The sequence below is a fragment of the Liolophura sinensis genome, chromosome 8 (assembly GCF_032854445.1).
Source record: "Liolophura sinensis isolate JHLJ2023 chromosome 8, CUHK_Ljap_v2, whole genome shotgun sequence".
NCBI lineage: Eukaryota > Metazoa > Mollusca > Polyplacophora > Chitonida > Chitonidae > Liolophura > Liolophura sinensis.
The window spans coordinates 5,973,965-5,996,863 of record NC_088302.1 but is presented as its reverse complement, the minus strand read 5'-3'; the positions used below and the strand labels follow the sequence as shown (position 1 = coordinate 5,996,863).

General features: G+C 38.9%; 1 protein-coding gene across 6 annotated transcripts in view; it reads right to left on the bottom strand.

Moving 5' to 3' along the window:
• Positions 1–22,899, bottom strand: part of LOC135474042 (protocadherin Fat 1-like) — a 138,359-nt gene that overhangs the window by 68,312 nt on the left and 47,148 nt on the right. For all 6 annotated transcript variants that reach the window (XM_064754028.1, XM_064754027.1, XM_064754026.1 and 3 more), the window contains exon 4: positions 7,695–7,756. In XM_064754028.1, the coding sequence (XP_064610098.1) occupies positions 7,695–7,756 (62 nt within the window). The remainder of the gene's footprint in view (positions 1–7,694; positions 7,757–22,899) is intronic.

Here is a 22,899-nt window from a genome sequence, read left to right as displayed (position 1 = left end):
AATATCAGGAGAAGGTGTTTTGTTCGATCACCATGCTCTGAATTCTACAACCAAATTGCCCTTGTGCATGTAAACTTTACACGAGTCTCTACAGAAAGACACCCTGTTTGTCTGATATGGAAAGCCCTTGTATATGCACAATTGTGATTTTGTAAAGAAAGATACTTTGGAGTCTGTTAGATAGCAATAACTGATATAACCCCATCTCATGCAAGGATTATTTCAACACTAAGGAGGGTGGGGTGGTGGGTGAGGGAAAGTCTAGATGTAGTTCCAAGTTCCTGATATGAGGGATCACTGTAGATAGTTGCTGTCATCAGTGAATTAAGACCTTCCATGAGCCTTCTGCAGATCTGGCCAGATAAGCTGCAGACAGATCTTGTCCACACTGAGGTATCCATATCATGTAGTCATGAAGGTCACATATCAAACCTATCTCCAGACATTTCATAATTCTGCTACCCTGCCACTAAACAGATTGGTCTTTAAAATGACATCAGTGCCACTGTTAAATGTAAAAATGATATATCATCTGACATGATTTTTTTTCTTTCTAATGTGTAGCAAATGTTTCACATCATCTTACCAAAGTCGCTATAGCCAATAAAATGTGTGATGTTTATAGTTCTGTTTCCCTGATTACTGAAGTGAACAATTAGTAAAGTACATATACGTTTTACATTAAATTTATAACGTATAACTTATAATAATTAAAATATAAAGAATGATATACCCTTCATAGTCTGACTCTTGATGTGTGGGTGCATGGATAAAGAAGCTCAAAATGAAACACACCTGATAGATCTCAATGATACACAGGTGTGTATGTAAACAAGGTCTGTAATACCATAAACACCGATAAGGATATGTGCTTTCTACACACTAATAAGTCAACACTTCAAAATTAGAATAAACCACAAACCTTGAAAAAAGGACACAAATATTTCCTGCTGTTTTAACATTACAAAAGAATTAATTATCTTACTTTGTTAATAAGTGCAAAAACAACAAAAAAAATTAAGTTGAGGTTTATGCACAGAGCTGAGTGGAAATACAGGTTGCAGCTTTGCATAGTAAACCACATGGCCAGCACGGGGGATAGAACAAAACTTTTTCTGATGGGGCATATATTTTTTTTCCTATCAGTTGTTGATTTCCATTTCTGATTCATCTCTTACATTGACCTATATGTCAAGGTATATGTGTGTTTGTCAGATCACATCTCTAGATAATGTATATTTATATTCTGTCAGTTCTGGTGATGAATTAATTGCTGCTGTGAGAGAAGACAGATAATATCTACGGATGGTCTGAAAGCTCTCTTCTACCTTTCTTTTGCCTAAAGTTCTATGCTAGCTGGCCAAGCAACCTAAACATTCTTTCACTGGTTTTACTTGCAGCCAATGAAAAGCTGTCACTTACCACTTTAACAATCGTTCACATCACTGTCAAATCTAAAATTAAAACCTGTTAGCAAATTTTATGGTTACAGAAGAGATAACTTTTAGCGACTGTTTTAAATGCATTCAAATTTTAAGAAAACCTTTAAGCATTAAGGTTCCTTGCAGCTTCTCATGTGTTATGTGAAATTTCCTACACAAGATTGGCTTACAAAAGTCCAATTATAAAATTAATGTCACCTTATGCCGAAAAAAAAGAAAAGCAATGTAGCGTTAATAAAAATGGACTGTTTCACATGAAACATGGGACAATGAAGCATTTACTCTTCATTGTAATTCCCACACTAATCCCATCATCCACAGAGACAAGGCCAAGTGTTAAATCACTTTTTAGGAGAAACAATAATCAGTTCTTGATAACAAATAAATTGACCAAAAAACATTTAGGCAAACAATGCACCTGTATGTTAAGGTCTGGTATGTTCTGGATTGTCTTTTATCACGATATCAATTCATCAATGTTCTAGACTTCATTTATCACCTGGAGATTATGGTATGGAGATCTTCATAATCTGACGCCTACGTAAACAACGGATACTACAGTATTTAGTTTGTGGCCTTGTGAGTGACAAATGCACGCACATGTATTATCACTGGTTCCACACCTGCCTTCTGGGTACGGTTGTTCCAAACTAGTTTAAGACTTAATACCAGATTTAAGTTTAAGTCAAGCCTTCAATTTTTTACTTAGCCTGAAAAAACAACTGTGTAACATTTTATTACATATGAGCTAAAACTGCTGATGTTATATTTTGACGTTCAAGAACATGGGTTGATGAGTTTGACTAAATAATATGACTTAATACCAGTATGAACTAATACACTTTCAAACAACTGGGCTATTCAACCATTCATGCAATCTGCCTGAATCAAGCCTGTACCCACGCAGTCACCATTATCTGGACCTCCAGGGGGTGGACACTAAACAGCCCTGTCAGAAGTCAGTGTGTGGGGGTCATGGGTTATCAGCCATTCATAAAACCTAAGAAATGCTCTGACACAGCCTCCAACATGACCAGCCATTTGACATCCACATTTGGTCTTAATGACATTAAATCTGGATACAGTTTTCTACCCCACCAAACCAGATACCGGACATCCCTTAAGTCTGCCCGCAACTGATTTTACACCACTGAAATCATGTTTGAGGACAAAAACCTGAGACATGCTAACCTTTGACCTGTTTACAAACAAACCCTGGCATTTTTATGGCTTTGGTAACTACATGTACATGACAAGTCCACTCATAAAATGGGAATGGACACTAACTGGCCCACACAAGTTAACACCAGAGTCTCCTAGGATGGCTTTTAGTTTGCAGGGTCCTTTCTTACCAAATCGCAATTACCAGTATTTCAGAGCTGGTCACATAATTTGATGTGTCGATGCAAAATGACACAAAAAGGAGAAATGCAAAGTTAAATCTGATAATGGTGAATGGTTATTACTGGTTATACCTCACATATACAGTAATTAACTATTAAATCGCAAATCATATAAAAATTAATTATCACCTTTTACATACTAACTTCCATGCTTTTCAGACAGTGAACCAAACTAAAAGTTATGGATACATGTAATTTCTGGTTACATAATGCATGTACCAGCATCTATTTACACATGTAAATCCAAAACACCAAATTTGTGAATAACTACTCGTGCAAATGCCATCATAAACCGAAACTTCAAAAAAAAAGACAAAAAACAAAGAAGAATGTGAATAATGCAATTTGTTTACCACTGAAAATAATTTACTTTTAATGGAACCCTGATGTGTTGTTCTAAATTAAGTTTTCTCAATTAAGGCCATTTTGAAATTCACCAAAGAAATAATCTGGAGGTGTATGACCCAAGTATTGATCAAGATCAGTTCTCAAACAACTCAAAAAGTGCAACAAAACCAAGAACCTTTTCAAATGAAATTGCTATGAACCTGAGCTTGTTAAATATCCCAGAACCAATCAGCCTGACAAAGGTGTTAGCCTGAATTGCTCCTGGAAGTGTAGTCAATATTTCCACCACCTGCACCAGAAGCGAGGTTGAACGTTCTTCTTGGGTTGTTTCCAAGACGATTCCAGTCATCAAGAAGAATGTGAGCTTGCGAGAGAATTTAGGGTTGTTGTCTTTATAATAAATATGTTATTGTGCATACACATCTTGTATCCAAATCACACGGTCTAAATATTCCCGGCGAAGGTCAAGGGGTTATGCATTTTGTGAGGAATGCTGATAATGTCATCATGGCTGAATAGGAAAGTAAACAGTAAATGGAACTGTTCAGTACTTTACCATTTCTCCACACTGTTGTTTACAGCCTTGTAATGACAACTGTTTGTGTAACTTATCCTTTTTAACCTTATCATGCAGGGCTTATTTTATTCACAAAAATATGAAGTATTTCTAATTGAATATACCATCTAGACCACCTGTAATAACAAGAAAAATTTAATAAAACATAACACATGGCTAAGAAATTTTAATCATTTCTACAAGCTTGAAGGAATGTAAAACCACCTTAATTACTTGAACTTTCAATCTCTCGTAATATACACTGAAGCATTTTAAGCATTTTCAAAGATGTTAGAAAACAATTTTCCACAAGAGAATGTCAGTATGCTATGGTACAACATGTATAAGCAGGAGCTCAGCTTAGTTCTATAGACTCAATTTCAATGCTTTTTTTGGCCCATCTACATTTTGAAAAACTGCTATTTGAATGGCTTTTTAAAGTTTTCAAGGCTCCATATGAACTCTGAACACAAAAATATATACATTTACAAAACAATCCTTATTGTTCCTGCTACTGATTGCTATCTTGGACTGACGGCCTGTTCTTTAGGCCTGCTAGCATTAATACAGTGTGAAACATCCACTGACCATGCAGAGACTATCAGTTAATTTCAAGCCTAGCAATTATGGGGATCTGTAAAAGTGGTGCTATGTAAACATGGCTGGTTATAGTAATCCCATGCCAGGCACTGTACTCCACAAAGAGAGACTGCATACCAGCTTACAGTCATTTTAATGGAGGTCATAAAACTGGTAAAGAAAGCACTTAGCCTAAAGGCTGTAGCAGGCATGCGGGCTAGCGGTTGGTCTGGTCTACAGGTGGGCGCAGAATAAGGGAATTCCAGGCTGATTACAAAGGGAGATATATGCCAGAACAATGCCAGCACATGTCCAACCCAAGCACAACCCACACCTTCGCTTCTCCATCCAACAATGTTGATAAAATGATACGCCCAAATCTCTGATATCCTGTCTCTTGTCAGTTGTAATAGTTGGCTCTTTCACCAAGAATAACAAAACATACAAGATGATAATAGTGACAAGAGAAGATACCCTTCCTGACAAGCGAAGCGCTAAAGGAAGTGATAGATTTGTCTACATATTCCACTCCAGGAGGATCCCGCACATCAGTGGCTATTACCAACAGCCTTTATTCAACCAGAATTGACAGCCACGATACACATCCTGTCAAAGACATAAACTTGTTAAGTATAAACACTCCCCAGGAACTGGCATACTCAGACACAAGGTAGACTACACAGCCACAAAGAGGGAAGTTCCTGCCTCAGAACCTCTACAGTACACAATGATGCAGATGTACATGTGTGTACGCCTTTGTAAATCTATCCTGGAAGTCTGACAATAATAATGCAATCCCTCAAAAGAATTCTATGTAATAAGGCTACCTAGAAGTTCACCAGTATCATCTGAGGTCAAAGCAGAGATAGAATTTTGGCTCACATCTTCATCAAAACTTACCGTTTCACCAAAACATTGCTCCCCCGCTCACCCCAAAGTAAGACAGCAAAGGGTGATACAGTTCTACTTCCATTTCTTGAATTCTTTTGTCATTTATTACAATGCTCAAATATTTTCGAACATAAAGGCCATTTGCCAGTACATTCTTATCCAGGCCGTAGGATCCAGTGCTAATACATGGAAAAACTTTCACTGAATTTGGATTGGTAATTTAGGCAATAAATTATTCTGATGGGAGAAAGTAATTGGTCGGTAACTGTCAGTATCGGGCAATATTCACCTTTTCATAGTTTTCCAGTTAAAACAACAGGGGAAGTTCACCATATGTAATGAAGGCACATATATAAGTTGGTGATGCATGGACAGATCACATGCATATCACAGTCCCCTTAAGTCAAAGTGGCTGAAGACATGGGCTTGGTTAAACTGGTTAAAAGAGTTTTGCCACAATGATAGAAGAAATTTCCTTTCATGAAATGCAAAGGATATCTGGATGACACCACACGAAAGCTGGACATGGTAAAGCCACATCCTTCAATAGTGTTTACATTAAACTACACTGACCAGTAAATAAACTTACAGCTCAACACCATCCATGAAACCAGTATAAGTTATGCACATACTCAAGCAATATTCAGCTGATAATTAGCCTATAAATGTGATTATAGCTGGCTTGAATGAAATATTTAAGCTATCAGGCAGTTCTTAATTAGGTTGTGCATACTATCCAACCTGATTCCACAGTTGCCATGGGGTTATTAAGAGAGCCTGTGGAGAGGGGATGCTTGACCAGGGGCAGAGCCCTGGATCTCAATATCACTATCCCCCAGTCTCCCTTGCCCACACAATATGTCCTGCTACTTTAACATAAACATCCTGCACAGTTGATTTTTGACCAGCTCAAACCCTATTCTTCAGCTAGAACTGCCAGTTAACCTAATCCAGAACCACATGCATGAAGTGTGTGTGGGCAGCCAGGGTTGGTCAAACTGCACATGTGCTCTGGCCGCTCAGGCTGTGACCCTTGTATCAATCTCTGTGGAATTCGGAACCATCCAGACAACAGTAGGGTAATCTGAGATGGAACCATGACTACTCTGAAAGAATCTGGTTAGCCAAAGAGTTGTGCGGAAATGGTACTCTGGAGACAAACTGGCTATATATACTGCCATCATCATCCAGCAGAAAAATAGAATTTATCTCCCTGTATGTATGTGTCTGGTGTGCATGGTATTGACTTTCCGAAGATTAACTCACACCCTGGCAGACAAACTGTAAAATGGACATGTATGCATTTCTGAGAAAAAAAAAAAGACAATAATGCAAACTAGCCCATGTTCCTGCAACTCCGAAACGTAAATCTGCCAAATGTACCGTTCCACTTCACATCCCTGATGCAATGGAATTAATCTTCTGCTAGGAAGCACTCAGACATAAAATTACCTCCACAAATGGGTACTTCCCAGTAACTAATCATTTCTAGTCACTTCAAAATGAGTTTAGATATTTCATCTGCTAACAACTGGACTGAGCTACCGGTATGCAATGTACTGTAAGATGATTAAACGAAACTTAATTATAGATGTATCTTGAAGATTGGACGTTAGTAGATCTGTCTGAGTTGATGTTTCAGATGTCCGCAGGATCTGTTATACTCACACTTATGCTCCTTACCAACTGACAGATTTGTTGTTCTACATCTACATGTACGTATGTGGCGGGTAATCCAATACTTATGTGAAATCAAACTGAACAGAGGCAAATAGACAGATACATGTAAGCCATATGTACACACAACATGTATATTATTATCCCATTAAAATTACAGATCTTAACAGAGGCAGACATCTTTATGGAATTTAGACGATGAAGCAGCCATGAGTCTGGGACTCTATTATCACTGAGATGTCTGGCCATATATATGTACATTCTTGTTTCACATTACTTGACCCAATGATCAACATGGGAAAGGTTCAGACATGTACATACAGGTAAACAAGCTGTTTCATTTTTTTTGTTAATGACCATACAATATTATCTACTTTAACAGTTCTTCATCCACCCCACCCCCACCCCCTCTCCCTAGCTGTCCAGCTTAAATCGACTGCAATTTTTGGACACACTAATCTACACATTACCCACACTACTGCTTACTGCGGCTTGTTTACCAGTTGACAGTTAATACAAAATGCCCATCAAAATATCTCATTTCCAAATGTGCACAGCATTCGGAAAATACAGCATTTCAGGATCATGGCTACTTTTGTAAACAGTGCGTGAATACTGTTGTTTGGTAATTCGCTTCATGGCTGTCACCCTAGCAAAAGACTCTATTCATCTTGATGACTCATCTGTCTCTAAGCATACCTGAAAGAGAGTTATAACCTAATCAACAGATCATGCTGGTTCTCAGGTAGCCCAATCTCAGGTAACACAACCGTCACAACAAAGACACAGGACACTTACCTCCAAGATGTGCTCGCTCTGACGTTCCCTGTCCAATCGTCGCTTTGTTGTCAGCACGGCACCTGCAACAGCAAGTAACAATGTGTCAATTATAAGGCTTGATACTTTCTCGCATTACCACCAACAGTTATAGTACCATTTCCAGTATCCTGAGGCAAGGTTAACATATACAGGGGCACGGATATATTTAAAGAAGCAACCTGAGACTACAGTGACATTTCAAATTCTTCATGTAAGATCACATGTGATGCCATTTTAACACAAAAGGCTTGCCCAATAAAATATATTACCTTAGATATTTTGAGAATGATAAATACATTCCTCATGAACTTTAAGCAGAATCATTCCACAAACTAATACAATAGATCAGGTGCCTGCTCAGGTGAAAAATGTCAATGTAGAAGTCAGGCAAGCGGTAAAATATGGGAGCTTTAATTTTAACTTTTCAGGCTCTGCATACATGTACTACAGAACTGTTACTGGATTACTAGTGAAATTAGTGGATATTAAACAAAAAAAATCACATAAAAAATATTTGTTTTAACTTCTCAAAATAGCAAGATTGTGAATGTTATATATGGTCTATTCTGTGTCATACAGTTTTATTACAGGAAAGGAACTGTTCACTGACATTACAATTATGCAATTCAAACTGAAGTTCTACATACAACACACACAACTACACCTCCTATATAAAAACAGAATGAGGTGAGGGAGCAGCGGGAAAGGTGTATTAGCAGCACATGGGTATACTCAGACAATACCATATCATCAGACAGAAGACAAACAGACTCCCCCGAACACTCCTATATCAGGATATACCTGGGGTGCTTGGGTGAAATGTACAACAGGTGAGGGAAGAGGGTTCTTATCTATCTGTCTGTCTGTCTCAGCCAGGCAGCAAAGGTTACACAGGCAGGGTATAAACTCCCATTGTTTTGATACATGGTACTTTATAACGCCAAAATCATTCTGGCATATTTGTTATTTACATTCACACCACGTGGATTATTTTCTTTATTATTGTGTGCGTACGTTCAAAGATAGTAACACTTATATTGACATGCAAAAGTAAATTTTTTAATTTCAAAACATTTTCTTGAAAATTCCTTAAACAAAGAGATAATTGAATATCACACAAAAATGATCTGTTTATTTACTTGATTAGTGTTCTACACCGAACCCCAGAATATTTCACTGATACGGCAGTGGCCAGCATTTTGGTAGGTGGAAACAAGGCAGAGCCCGTAGGAAACCCACGACCATCAGCAGATTGCTGCCAGATCTTCCCCAATACGGTCAGAAAGGAAACCAGCATGTGTTGCACTTGAACTCACACTAACCACCTCAGCCACAGAGGCACCCACACAAATATGAATAAAAGGATTCTAAAAAATGCAAATCAATACATTTATGCTGAAGTACGTGTTAGAATTAAAAACATGTGACAATACAGATATGATCAAAACAGCTATAAGAGCTGTGAGCAGGAATGATTCACTTCACCCTCTCAATTGTTGACAATTCTACAGTATCCCAGGTCATTCTTAACACTTGAGTAAGTAATAAAAAAAAATCAACGGTGAATAGAGAAGTTTTAAATTTACCTGTTTCTAAAACAGCAAGACCCCTGAAGACCCAGTTCAGTTAATTTTATGGGACACTCTCTACAAGCGTAGTGAAATTTATTGCCTTCCATTAAAGGGTCTGGCAAGGTAAAGGGGAAAGGGGGAGAGGGGAGGGGACCTCCACTAGTGGCTCTCAAACAAATGTCCTGCCTTGATATTCTGATGAATTCCGTAGTCCTTAAAGCTGACTTTATCAAATCTAGGCCACATCTACTGACCAGCAGACAGACCCATTACAGGCCACAAAGCCTGGAGGAACACTGAAAACCCATCTGGACAGCCAATTTACCAGATAAAAAACATAATGTCATAAATCACGGCAGGCAGGGCTTGAAGGGGAAGTGACCATGTATATCACTGGTAGTGACCATTTTATAACAGACTCAGTAGCTCTCACGGCAGGCAGGGCTTGAAGGGGAAGCCACCATGAATATCACTGGTAGTGACCATTTTATAACAGACTCAGCAGCTCTCACGGCAGGCAGGGCTTGAAGGGGAAGTGACCATGTATATCACTGGTAGTGACCATTTTATAACAGACTCAGTAGCTCTCACGGCAGGTAGGGCTTGAAGGGGGAAGTGACCATGTATATCACTGGTAGTGACCATTTTATAACAGACTCAGTAGCTCTCACGGCAGGCAGGGCTTGAAGGGGAAGCGACCATGTATATCACTGGTAGTGACCATTTTATAACAGACTCAGTAGCTCTCACGGCAGGCAGGGCTTGAAGGGGAAGTGACCATGTATATCACTGGTAGCGACCATTTTATAACAGACTCAGTAGCTCTCACGGCAGGCAGGGCTTGAAGGGGAAGCCACCATGAATATCACTGGTAGTGACCATTTTATAACAGACTCAGTAGCTCTCACGGCAGGCAGGGCTTGAAGGGGAAGCGACCATGTATATCACTGGTAGTGACCATTTTATAACTGACTCAGTAGCTCTCACGGCAGGCAGGGCTTGAAGGGGAAGCCACCATGAATATCACTGGTAGTGACCATTTCATAACAGACTCAGTAGCTCTCACGGCAGGCAGGGCTTGAAGGGGAAGCGACCATGAATATCACTGGTAGTGACCATTTTATAACTGACTCAGTAGCTCTCACGGCAGGCAGGGCTTGAAGGGGAAGCCACCGTGAATATCACTGGTAGCGACCATTTTATAACAGACTCAGTAGCTCTCACGGCAGGCAGGGCTTGAAGGGGAAGTGACCATGTATATCACTGGTAGCGACCATTTTATAACAGACTCAGTAGCTCTCACGGCAGGCAGGGCTTGAAGGGGAAGCCACCATGAATATCACTGGTAGTGACCATTTTATAACTGACTCAGTAGCTCTCACGGCAGGCAGGGCTTGAAGGGGAAGTGACCATGTATATCACTGGTAGTGACCATTTTATAACAGACTCAGTAGCTCTCACGGCAGGCAGGGCTTGAAGGGGGAAGTGACCATGAATATCACTGGTAGTGACCATTTTATAACAGACTCAGTAGCTCTCATGGCAGGTAGGGCTTGAAGGGGAAGCCACCGTGAATATCACTGGTAGTGACCATTTTATAACAGACTCAGTAGCTCTCACGGCAGGCAGGGCTTGAAGGGGTAAGTGACCATGTATATCACTGGTAGTAACCATTTTATAACAGACTCAGTAGCTCTCAGGACTTCTGTCTCATTCTATGGCCTTTTACAGGTTAAATGAGATTTTTCTACTGGATTAGCAAGTCTTCATATCTTCAATTTTTCTTACATTAGATTACCCACTGGGTGGCCCAATGACTAATTTCCTACATCATTTTAACATCATTTTACAGATCAAATATCTCCTGTCAGAATTCTTTGTGAACACCTTGATTGTACTTAAGTAATATCTCTTGGAATCATTAAAAACTGAAGAATTTTATTCCTGGTCATTGTACTGTATATGCACATGGACTTGATAATATTCACATGACATTTCTTTTTCTACAAAGACTGTGATAGTATATTATACAGAAAACAGTCACATGAAAGGTTAAAGAATGGCTTTGAAAATTATTTTGCTTAACTTTTGGCCTACATATTTACATTATATTCCAATTATGATATGGACACTACATCTAGTATAACAGTTTTGGGACAATGGATATAACAGAAATGGGTGGCCTTCTGGGTGACTGAGCATTTCAAGGGACAGTTGAACTTCACTTCACAGGTATCATCAAATGTAATGAGGTCAACCGAGGCTTAGCCAGGTCACCCACACACCTGGGTTTATCAAGAGCTCATTCATCCCAAACTGGTCCATCCATTCTGGTGGTAAACATCAATTAGACAAGCTCAATAAACCCTGTTCAGGACAGTTCTTCCATGCAGCAGAGGTGAAAATGAGCAGCACCCTCACAGGTAAGTGTGATCGGTAAATGCCGCAGTAAAATATGTTCATGTACACTGCTCTGTGGCCTCGTATTTAAATATTAATAAAGGATAAATGAAAGACCAGTTTTCACCTGAACTATTTATCGAACTTGTAACTCAGACTACTGCAGGTTGCCACCAACACCAATGAAAGCAGTGCAAAATTTTATACATTTACATGTATAGGTATGAAAAAAATGTTTTTTTTTTAAATACAATTTCAGTCTGATGATTGCCGTCACGGGAATACATGTACTTGCACCCTTTTGAATGTGTACGTGTTGGCTATGAAAATTGGGCCATCTATCTGAATTTCAATGTGATTTATGTTCACATATTTCAGCTTATACTTGCAACCTGAATCAACCTTCCATAGAACCTGACAAGATACTCAGCCAGGTGAACAGTGAAACAACAGACTAAGGGGGTACAACAGCTCTACAGGTACATGTACCGGGTTCTTACCCATCAAGCCTGACACTCCCTATGACGACCTCACCCCCCTCCAATCTCCCCCTACACGGGCTCAGTTCACCCACTGGAGCCAACTGTAATCCAAGCCTTCATGCTAAGCCACCATTAGCCTTACATTAGCAGGATTCCCCCACACATGCCAACTGTCAGATAAGTTACAGTGAAAGGAGTCTCTGCATTCCTCAGGCTACTAATCCATTAAAATAGAGCACAGGAGGTACAGGCCAGATAACCGCCTTGACAAAGACTTTTGTACTACTGGTGATAAGTTACTCCAAGTTGTGTTAATCACACAAAGCAGTAAAGGGACACATGGGTTACTGGTAATACATGCACTTGGACATCCACATATCAGTACCTGAATCAAGGTCCCACTGCTTTTTGTTCAGGAGTACAGGTACAGTAATGTATCATGTGTCTGCCTTGGGAACACTCAGGATCTACTATCCCAAGTTTGAATATTTCAATACAAAATCTGCACTGCATCATAGTTCATCTATTAACTGATAATGAACACACATTGCTTGTCATGTAGTTCACATTAAAAGATACCAGGATTCTTCATATTTTAAGTAAAATTTACTTCTTGACTACATTATGCACAGTAACTGTTTAACAGTGAGGCAATTCATGTCACCTTGGCTTAAGTCAGACATCTGGGCTTACAGTACATATCAGACATGTATCAGAAGTCAAGTCAGGTATTAAATTTAGCCTGGAATAAAGTCTCATTTGTTCTACATTAGTTCTACATTTGCCTTAAAACCTGAAACCCCTATCAACAACCAGTAACTGGGATATAGGTATGTACAAAACTGTCTGTCAATAAGAAGATCTCAACCTTCCTCCCTCCTGAACCACAATTGGGTCATATTTCCTCCAAGGATCAAATTATAAGCAAAAATTTCTTCCACTGGCCTATCTAAGAGGAGAAAGTCCTGCCAGGAAGCCAGCTATTTCAGAGGAAAAATCAACAGTTGTGGTGTCTAGCAAACCATAAGTAAACAGTCCAAGTGCCAAGAGCAACCTGGCCAGCTACAGCTGACATTTTAATGAAACTCCTTAGGACATGTGGAGAGACACAATTGGCATTGTTTGGTCTGCAAAATATCATAGTGCCTCAGATCAACAGCCAAGGCATCTCATATTTCATAAACCCCCATATCTGTATAATACTACTAGTGAGAAAACTCTGTAGGCTTGCTTGGGAAAAATAAGAAATTTTGACAAAAGTGAGAATAAAGTAGAAAAGCACTATAAATTCTACAATGGGAACATTTTCAAGACCGGTAAAGCGGTTATATATTCCTCCGCTATGCCTAAGGAACTTCTTTCCTTTGTGACCTGACTATAACAAGAATCAATGATCACTTTGGCTGCAAATTCAAGATCAACTTAATTAATATGTACATTCATTTCAGACAAAGGTCACATAATTTGGCTTATCCACTTTTCAGATGCCTGGATTGTGTCCACATGAAAGTTGTTTAAATTTTAGTCTAAAATGATGTCTAATTCTGTGATGTGGTTGGTAAACCAAAGCCTCTTAACCCTTTCCATGCGTTTGACGCGTATACGCGTTTTCTGTAGACCACATCAGCTTGCGTTAGACGCGTAAACGCGTGATTTATGCAGGTAGGGAGTTCCGTGACGTAGCTTTTCTGAGAATGAGGCTAGGCTATTCTGGTGACCTGTAAGGGATTCCCCCTTAACTAAAGCCTAAATTTAGAGCGATCTAGCGTCGTTTTCATTTATCCCGACTAGGACTGTTGGGTAAAACTAGGTCAGACTTTGTTTACAAGGCGAGAGGCCAACAAAATGGCGGAGCCCATGCAAGCCGCATGTGAGGGAAGAAAACGTCAGCGATATTCCGCTGAACAAGCTCGTAGCATTATCAGTGACTGGTTGGACGATGACGAATATGATTCGGAAGATAGCCTAGGAAGCAATGACAGTGCAAATAGTGATCACGGAAGTGATTTTGAAGTAGAAGACCAGTTTGATGACGATCATTCGGGCGGTGGCAGTTCTCAAGTGACGAGTCAGATGCAGACAACAACACAAGTTTTGGCGAACACACGACTGATAATGGGTCTCACAACAGTTCTGGTGACAATGCCGACGATAATACCGTTATGGAAACACAGGCTGGTGGTGTGAGGGGAAGGCCCAGGGGTAGAGCAAGGCTACATGCACGTAAGCCTACTCGAGACAGACCGCCGGTTCGAGGTGACCAGGGGAATAACAGGCGCAGGAGGGGGGCGGGTAGGCTCCCACCCAGCCCTCCACCCAGCCCCCTGTTTTGGCTTGTACCACACTAAAAAAAATTACTAGTGCCGAATAGACCCTGGAATTCATAGGATTCATAAATAAATGAGATTTCATCACCATCAGTTTTATTTTTTGTGGATTTTTGTGGCTATATATACATTGTTTTTTTGAAAATTCATATCTACATAGCATATAGTGCCCTTTTTGCCCTTCCCAATGGGCATCCCTGTGAATGGGTACCGCACTGTTGGTGTTTCAAAAAAAGAGAAATAGAGGATAATTAATTCCCTCTCAGTTCTTGGCTAAAATTATACACTTGACTCTATAAAAACCATAGCAAAAGCAAGGATAGCAATTTGATCAAAAAAGCCGTAATTAATTACGCAAGGGCTATATGTTATGTAATATGGAATTACGCATGGAAAGGGTTAAAACAGCATATCATTATGCCTATTGTACATCCATACATGGGATGGTCAAAGCAAACACAATCTACTTGTAGGGACAACCTAATAAATGCTCTCCAGCAGTTAATGAGAAATGACTGCGTGAACATAAATGCCAGCTAATGTCGCATCACCTATACTGAATACCTGCTGTACTACATTTCTCCTTCAAGTAGACTAGACCATTTTAAAATCTGCCTTCCCACTTTTAAAGCCACCTATCCTGAAAGCCATGGTATGATGGCAAAGGAAACATCCAATATCCCACAATTTCTTCCTGAGCAATTTTTTAACATGTGGTTTTCATTGGCTGGGATATTACAAAACAAGGTGTTTGTTCAGTCAAATCAAAGAGCATCAGGAAGATCTCTCTGCATTTCCACTCATCTCCACGCATGATGTATGCAGAGCAGTCTTTACCTATGACCTTTTCGGCATTCAAATTGCAAGGTATGAAGTTTATGTTACTTTATGTGATGAATTACCTAACGGAAGTTGACAAATAAAATCACAGCACTTTAGTTTGACTGACATTGTTCAATGTTTATTCGACTACGGTTTTAGCGGTAAGGCATAACATCGCCTATCTGACACTTGTTAAGATTTACTTCCACAAATCACAATATAACTTACGTAGTAGCCAGCTATCCCTGCTGGCATCATGATATGAAATATTACTGATAGAAGCCATAAACAAGCCATCCACTAATGCAATCATTCATAACCCCAGTATGAGAATCGCACAAACTCTGACCCACTTCATAACCCTGCAGCGCAATTTCAAAGTGATGTCAGCATACGCTCCACCTGTGAAAGGTCAGGCTCAGAGACATTAAGCAGTGCCTCTGACAACTCAACACTTCAATTCTGGCCAACTTAAACTACTAAATAGCTGCTTAAATTTCAAAGGTACAAAGACATGAGTTAATCTAGCCCACAGTACTGGTATTAGGCCTGTATTTACTCATAATAGCCCTTTTCTTACCGCTAGATTTACTTTGAAATCCACACCTGTCTAAGAAAATGACAACTCAATCTGATGTGAAAACGAATCTCCTTGGGCTAGGACAGGTAGGCCTAATGTAGTGCTCTTCCTAGCCTTGCGTGTGCTTTCTGGTGGGAGACAATAGTAAAAGAAGTACACAGAAGTTTACTGTAAGCCAAGATGTAATATTCTTGGGTGAAAGAATTGATGGCATAATTCAGACTTTTTTGATCTTTAAGACAAAAGGGGATAATTTTAACTTGGATATTGTTAATTGTTTATTTGGGCAGCAATATACTGACCGGCCATGAATATGGCTTGAATATGGCTTGAACATATCTTGCCTTGCAACATTTATAAATTCTCTGTGTTGTGTGACAATTTCATGAATATCACAGGTACATGTAATTTCTTCCAAGAACAAGAGCGTGAGTGATATTCCCTCAAAGTCTCCTTCGTTCTGTGCTTCTTAAAAAAATACTTGAGTATAATTTTCCTGTCTGTGAGCATGGACAAAGTGCCTAGAATCCCATGTGCTCTAGCTGATTTATAACTACATGTATGTATTCATTTCATTGAACTTACAGACTGGGGCCTAAGTATGCATTTGTTGTATAGAATCCTTCAGCTGGATAGATGAACATTTGAAATCAAAGCGTAGTCCACATGCATAATTTTCATGAATGTCAACTTAAACCATATTTTAATATTTGGATAGATTAAATTTTAAGGCTTGAAACATTCTTGAAGATTTTAAGGTAACAATCGCATGGCAATCTGCCGTTTACTGCCACACGATTATTGACCTGGAACCTCCATTTGGGAGGGCCATTGACACATGGGTGTCTGTTACAACACCTCGGCCTCCATAACATTACTCCTGATAATCTACTTGTAGAGATAATCTCCTTCACATACAGAAAGCCACACAGTGGGATTAAACACAAACCTCGTAAACACCTGGGCTATTGCCTATCAAAGAACTGTGGTGTGTTTACTTATATGATATACACATCTAGATTTCATTTCAGCTTTGATACAGGGAAAACCTAGTCTTACGAGTAACAATCTGCTTATAACTCTCACAGTATTAGTATTGATCAACTATAGAGTTCAATCATTTGTCAGAAAGTCCACACACAGGAGCAGGACCATTCTTTCTTGCACACTTAGACCAAAGATAGAGTAACTTCCCAGGTTAAGCTTGTGTAAAATGTCTTTAGCTTAAACAGTGCAGCATATCGACATGTTTTGTTACAGAAATCTCATGATACATTTGAATACTGTATTTCATCTGAAGTTTAGTGTTAGTGTTAACAACCATAGTGTCATTTTAATGCATTTATAAGGATTTAAGAGTGCATTTTTATAGCACACTTCAGGTGAAATACAGTGTGTACATTCTGCTAACATTATACTGATGAAAATATCATTATTTTGAACTTTACATTAGAATAAATTTAAATTCCACTAGCCCAATGTCAATAGAGGTGATAGACAGGTAAACAAACATTAATATGTTCTGAATATACAACCATTACAACTCACACCAGTCTGTCACTTGATCATTCTATATTTAACATCAACTCATGCAGGACAACATAAAAGTGTCTGTGATAGTCCAGCAGAATGTACCTAGACAGCTCTGGTGAAGTGTTAATTAACAAGTGTGACAGATAGGTGTTCAGCAGGTTAGCAATGTCAAGCCTCTCCTCTTCTGTCCCCTCTGCTAACACCCTGGATTAAGTGGGTATGTCCGACAAGCAGGTATGAAGGATGGAAGGTAACCCATGTGGCTCCACAGTCCCTTCCCAGCCCTTACCAACCACTTCTGTCAACAATGAGGTGGTCAGATAAGGAGTCAACCACAAAACTGTCCCACCACAATACCTCACCAGCCCAGCACCAATTATCACCCAGTGCACAAGTACTTTCATGGAGTGACCCATTTTAACTTGTACCTTGTCCCATTACACAACATGTCAAATGTTAATTTGCGCTCCCTGAATTCAGATCACAGCAGAAATTCAGAAAAATTTAAACATACAAGTCCACAAAGAGCACTATTCTTCCTTCCTGACATCAAGAAATTCTATTAAACAGAGCAAATCTTCACTTTCACGTTCATCTTCTCTAAGTACATGTAAGAGTGACATGTAACATATTCAATACCTCAGCAAAAAGCACTTTACCTACAACTACAATTATTATGATGTCACTCTCAGCCTCGACGATCAAAAGAATATCCTTGTCAAATGGTCTTCCCCGACAAACCAGCACTGTCAGAGGACAACAAACTAGTGATGCATTAGTTTGAACCGAAAAACCAAACAACTTTCCGCATTAAACAAAAATGACCCAGAAACTCTCATCATCAATGCCTAAAAAAGCATCAATCTTTGCAGAGTGACAGCATAAGAAAAAAAAGGCGACAAGATAGGATTCACCATGTAAATCAGCAGAACAAAAGGCCCAAGTTGTGAATCATGTTACAGGCTGGCAAAAAAAGGAAAGAAGAAAGAAAACATCCACTCAACCAAGTGAAATGAATTAGCTGTTTCAACACAGAAAACCACAGTGCTTTCAACACCGAACACAACAACTACATTTTATAGTGAATCTGTCTGAGACATTTGCTCGTAAAAGGACATTAATTTGCGAAAGCGATTGAGCACATCTTTTCGAGCATAAAGTAGTCTTCACAATTATAGTCTATCACAATAGTTTAACCTTTGATACACGAATCCTGTTATTATATCATATCACTGAATGGGTCAGATGAGACTGTTAAACCTATGTACATATTTCAGAACTGCTCTATATAAAAGTGCCTTACAAATATTGTTATTGACTTTCCTTTATGTATTTTACAGTCCATTTTTCACCATTAAATGATAAATCAAGCGCTTATTTTGATACCATACAAGATCCCAACCCTTTCAACCTACAACAGCCCCACCTAAAGTTGTACCCTTTGTGATTTTTTGTAATACTTACTCACTTTCTGCGTACCCGCTTTGTAAATCAAAGAGGTAGACCATATCAGACTTGCATAAGAAGGGAGTGTTCCCCATTCTAGTTACCAAGGTCTCAAATGATTCCTGTATTCAGTTCACAAATGTTGATTTCCAGATCAGATTATTGCCCAGATCAAGGGCACAATTACTAGGCTGTTACCTGATCTAATTATCTTTGTACCTGACTTAACTAACATATCTAAAGCATCATATTCTGCTTTCTGCATACATGTATACAGTTTTCTTGAAGAAATTTCTGTGCATGCTTGTGTGTACATGTACCTTGTTTTTTATTTTGTATTTTTTAAAAATCTGTTCTTATCCATTATGACATTCCCGAAAACTATATTAACACAACAACCAGATCAACACTGTAACATAACTGGGCTTATGGTGCTTACATATGTCATCATTCTTATCTCGTACAAGACAAATCATGAATCACTTCATGGACACCGGAATAGCATGCATGTAGATGTTACAGTCAATCAGCACAAAGAGACAATCGGCTATAGTCAGTGTAAATAACATGGTTAACGGTGTGACAGTAAACGGCAGATGGCCATTTCCATCAGGTAACGAACAAATAGCTGGCAAAACCCTGCTATGATCCATATTCTCTCACCTATAAAGAGTCAAGATTGCAAATAATCAGGTAACGAACAAACAGCTGGCAAAACCCTGCTACCATACACATTCTCTCACCTATAAAGACTCAAGATTGCAAAATCTGATTTTACAGGCATCCGGAACATCATGAGAATGTCAATTAATACAAAAGATTACAGGTCAAATTCTTTACACGGGCCTGCATAAGAAAAAAAGAAAAAAAAAAAAAACTTTTCACATTCTTTGAATGGGGCGGACAAACTATTCATCAGTGTCTTAACTGTTTGCGTGTATCCAACTGCTGTACTGACAAACTTGTCTGTTTTATTCCTGTATATCAACTGCCACTTTTCTTGAGGAAAATTGTTGGGTTATTTATTTTCTTGAGCACTAATCAATTACATCCTATGGATGAATTCTGTTTTTATATCCTTGCCTACAAGTAGACTCTTCAACACAGCTGTTTAATTTTGAAGTTTTCCCACACAATCAAAACAGACTGGAGACAACCTCATTTACACTGTATAACACTCCATAGATAAGCGCCAAGCAGAGTGAACTTGATCATACACATAACAGTTACCCACTTATCAGTGGATAGACTTGGCGCTCCGATGTAAGGGGCATCAGGGACAGTAATAGGCAGTTCTCGCCAAGAAAAAGGTCAGCTTGTATCATTTAGCCCACATTAACAGCATATTAGTCTGTGATAAGCTGTCCTGATGGCAGAGTGGCTGGTAATAGAGTCATCACAGTGTGGGAGTGGAAGGTGAAGCTTTACATCAGGGAGGATGAGGGACAATGCGGGGGTTGACAGTATAGGGGTACAAACAAGGGCTGGGTGTATCCATACGTAACCTCATATTTTATAACCTGTTACTGTATGAAGTTTAAAGAAGAGTAGGATGGGTAAGGGATAAAAAACACGAAAGAGATTCAGTCAAGTTTATCTCGATCAAACATCTGACAGTGGCTCATATCTGGACATTCTCTTAGATTGTCACTACTAGGGTTGGACCTGTCTTTAATACCCGAAGTTCACCTGGTCTAAATACACCAGGTACTCTCGGCTGGCTCTTGGCATAGCAGTCTTTCTTAGCTTCACATCAGTTCCTTTCTCTTCCATCCCCATGAGAGAGGTCAGCAGTGTCACAAACCTAACAAGGGAAACATGGTCCCTGCAGGCTCTTAACAGTGGCTCCCAAGAACGACTCCCCTTGAAACTCCTGAGCTTTTGATCTATTGAAACCGTGTCGAAAATGAAGCTTTTATTCAATTTGGGCAATATTTAGAAAACACCTTAAAGGGAAGCTTTTAGAGGCTGTTGTATAAATACAGAGGAGATCATCCATAACAATTAATTACACATGATAGACTAACTCGCCTTGCAAACTGCGGTTCATTTCAAAGGTAAACAACTCTCGAGGGGGATATTTCACCTCCAAAGGCAGGTGACCTGCGCTTACTTCAAAGTCTGCCAAAACCTTTACAGGCCCATGTCACATTTACACAACAAGTCTTCTCTTGATCTTGAATTAACACAAGGCCTAGCACAAATGCCACAAAGGTTAAAGGTCAGGAGTTTTATAATCTACGCTGAGCTTGATTGATTGATTTAATAAAGGGAACACAAACACACAAATTGAAGCAGGAGCAAGCAACATGGGGGTGAACCTGGTTAGAAACTGGAAAATGCTAATCTCGGGTTTAGATAGGGGGAGGATTGATTGGAATCTAAACCCTGGTTACACCCCACTTCAGTGAAAACAACAACAAACCAGTGTATCAAAAACAAGACTATTCACAACAGGTTGCTGATCAAAGATAGACAGATATCAGTGTCTTTCCGCCTTTGATCAGATCATGACAGCATATTTACAAGATGATTGAGTTTATTAGTATGCCTGACATCAGACACATCAAACTGCTTAATACTTGTGGGTAAATACACCAAAGTCATGTAAATAACATAGCACCAGTCCTTTTCCTGACTCTCCTTACCCCATACGTTATTTGTTCAATTGCATGTGTAATGTATTAACAGTTGACAGATGCTTTATGACCACCTGACAGCTATCCATACAGAGATCAATAGTCAAACCAGTGAATATGAGGTTTCAACTTTACAACTGAATGACCATGACAGCCGTAATGCTTTCAATTTAGAACATATTACACTGATCAACACCAAGCATGCCAAAGCCAAAGTTCTGGCCATAACTACAGTTTCTCAATTCAGGTATCTCTTTTGAATTCTGTAATTTGGAAAACAATTCAAGAAACTGTTCAAATACAGTTAAATACAGCAAATATTTTTGAGTACGGTGTAGAACTCAAATCAACTATCGAGGAATTTACCCAAAATTTTAACTCACAAATTTTCAATATAGTATGAATCAAAGTAACAGCTATAATTTGTTTACTTTTTGATCAAATCAACTATCGAGGAATTTACCAAAAATTTTAACTCACAAATTTTCTATATAGTATGAATCAAAGTAACAGCTATAATTTGTTTACTTTTTGATGGATGTTTCATGCCGTACTCAAGAATATTATACGATGGCAGCCAGCATTACGGTGGGAGGAAACCGGGCATAGCAGGTTGCTGGCAGACTTTCCCACATACGGCCGGAGATGAAGCCAGCATGAGCTGGACTTGAACTCACAGCGGCCACATTGTTAGCTTTAATTTGAGCGTCTTGCTTAACTTCTGCTTAAATTGGGTACACACCACAGGTTTAAAAAAAAAATGCCTGAATTTGACCTTGTGCAAGCTGTAAGGTGTTACTGTAGGTTTTGTTAAATATTTTCTCAGATTACAAAACACTGTGAATCCTATACACCAATGTTATGATACATCCTGTGCTGTTATTCTTTCTACACTTGTCATTTTATCAACATCTGGTTTCATTACAGCTGACTTAGCAAAATAATCATTCTCAGTTAGAAAAATATCACATGATCTATGGAATTTCACCATAACACATATATTAGGCCTGTGTACCTTATACTCTCCCACAACAGCTTACTGTTATCAATACATATATAACATTCAACAATGTTCCAATTGATACATTCCTGTTTCAGAATTCACCACTTAAGCAAGGAGTACTTCAAACGCACAGTTTTTCTGTGTTTTCAGTCTTTACTGCTAATAAGTTTGGGTTGTCTGAATTTAACGTCTAGCAAGTTGAAATAGGCCACCCATAGAATACATGTGGCTTGAAAAAAATAAATCTGCAAATACAATTCATTTACATGTATCTTAACATTTCTCACCTAACCAATTTTTTTAACATACTCTCATTAAATTTTAACATAAGCAACAAAACTGTTGACCTTTTGTAAATTACTACAGATTGGAAATTAAGTT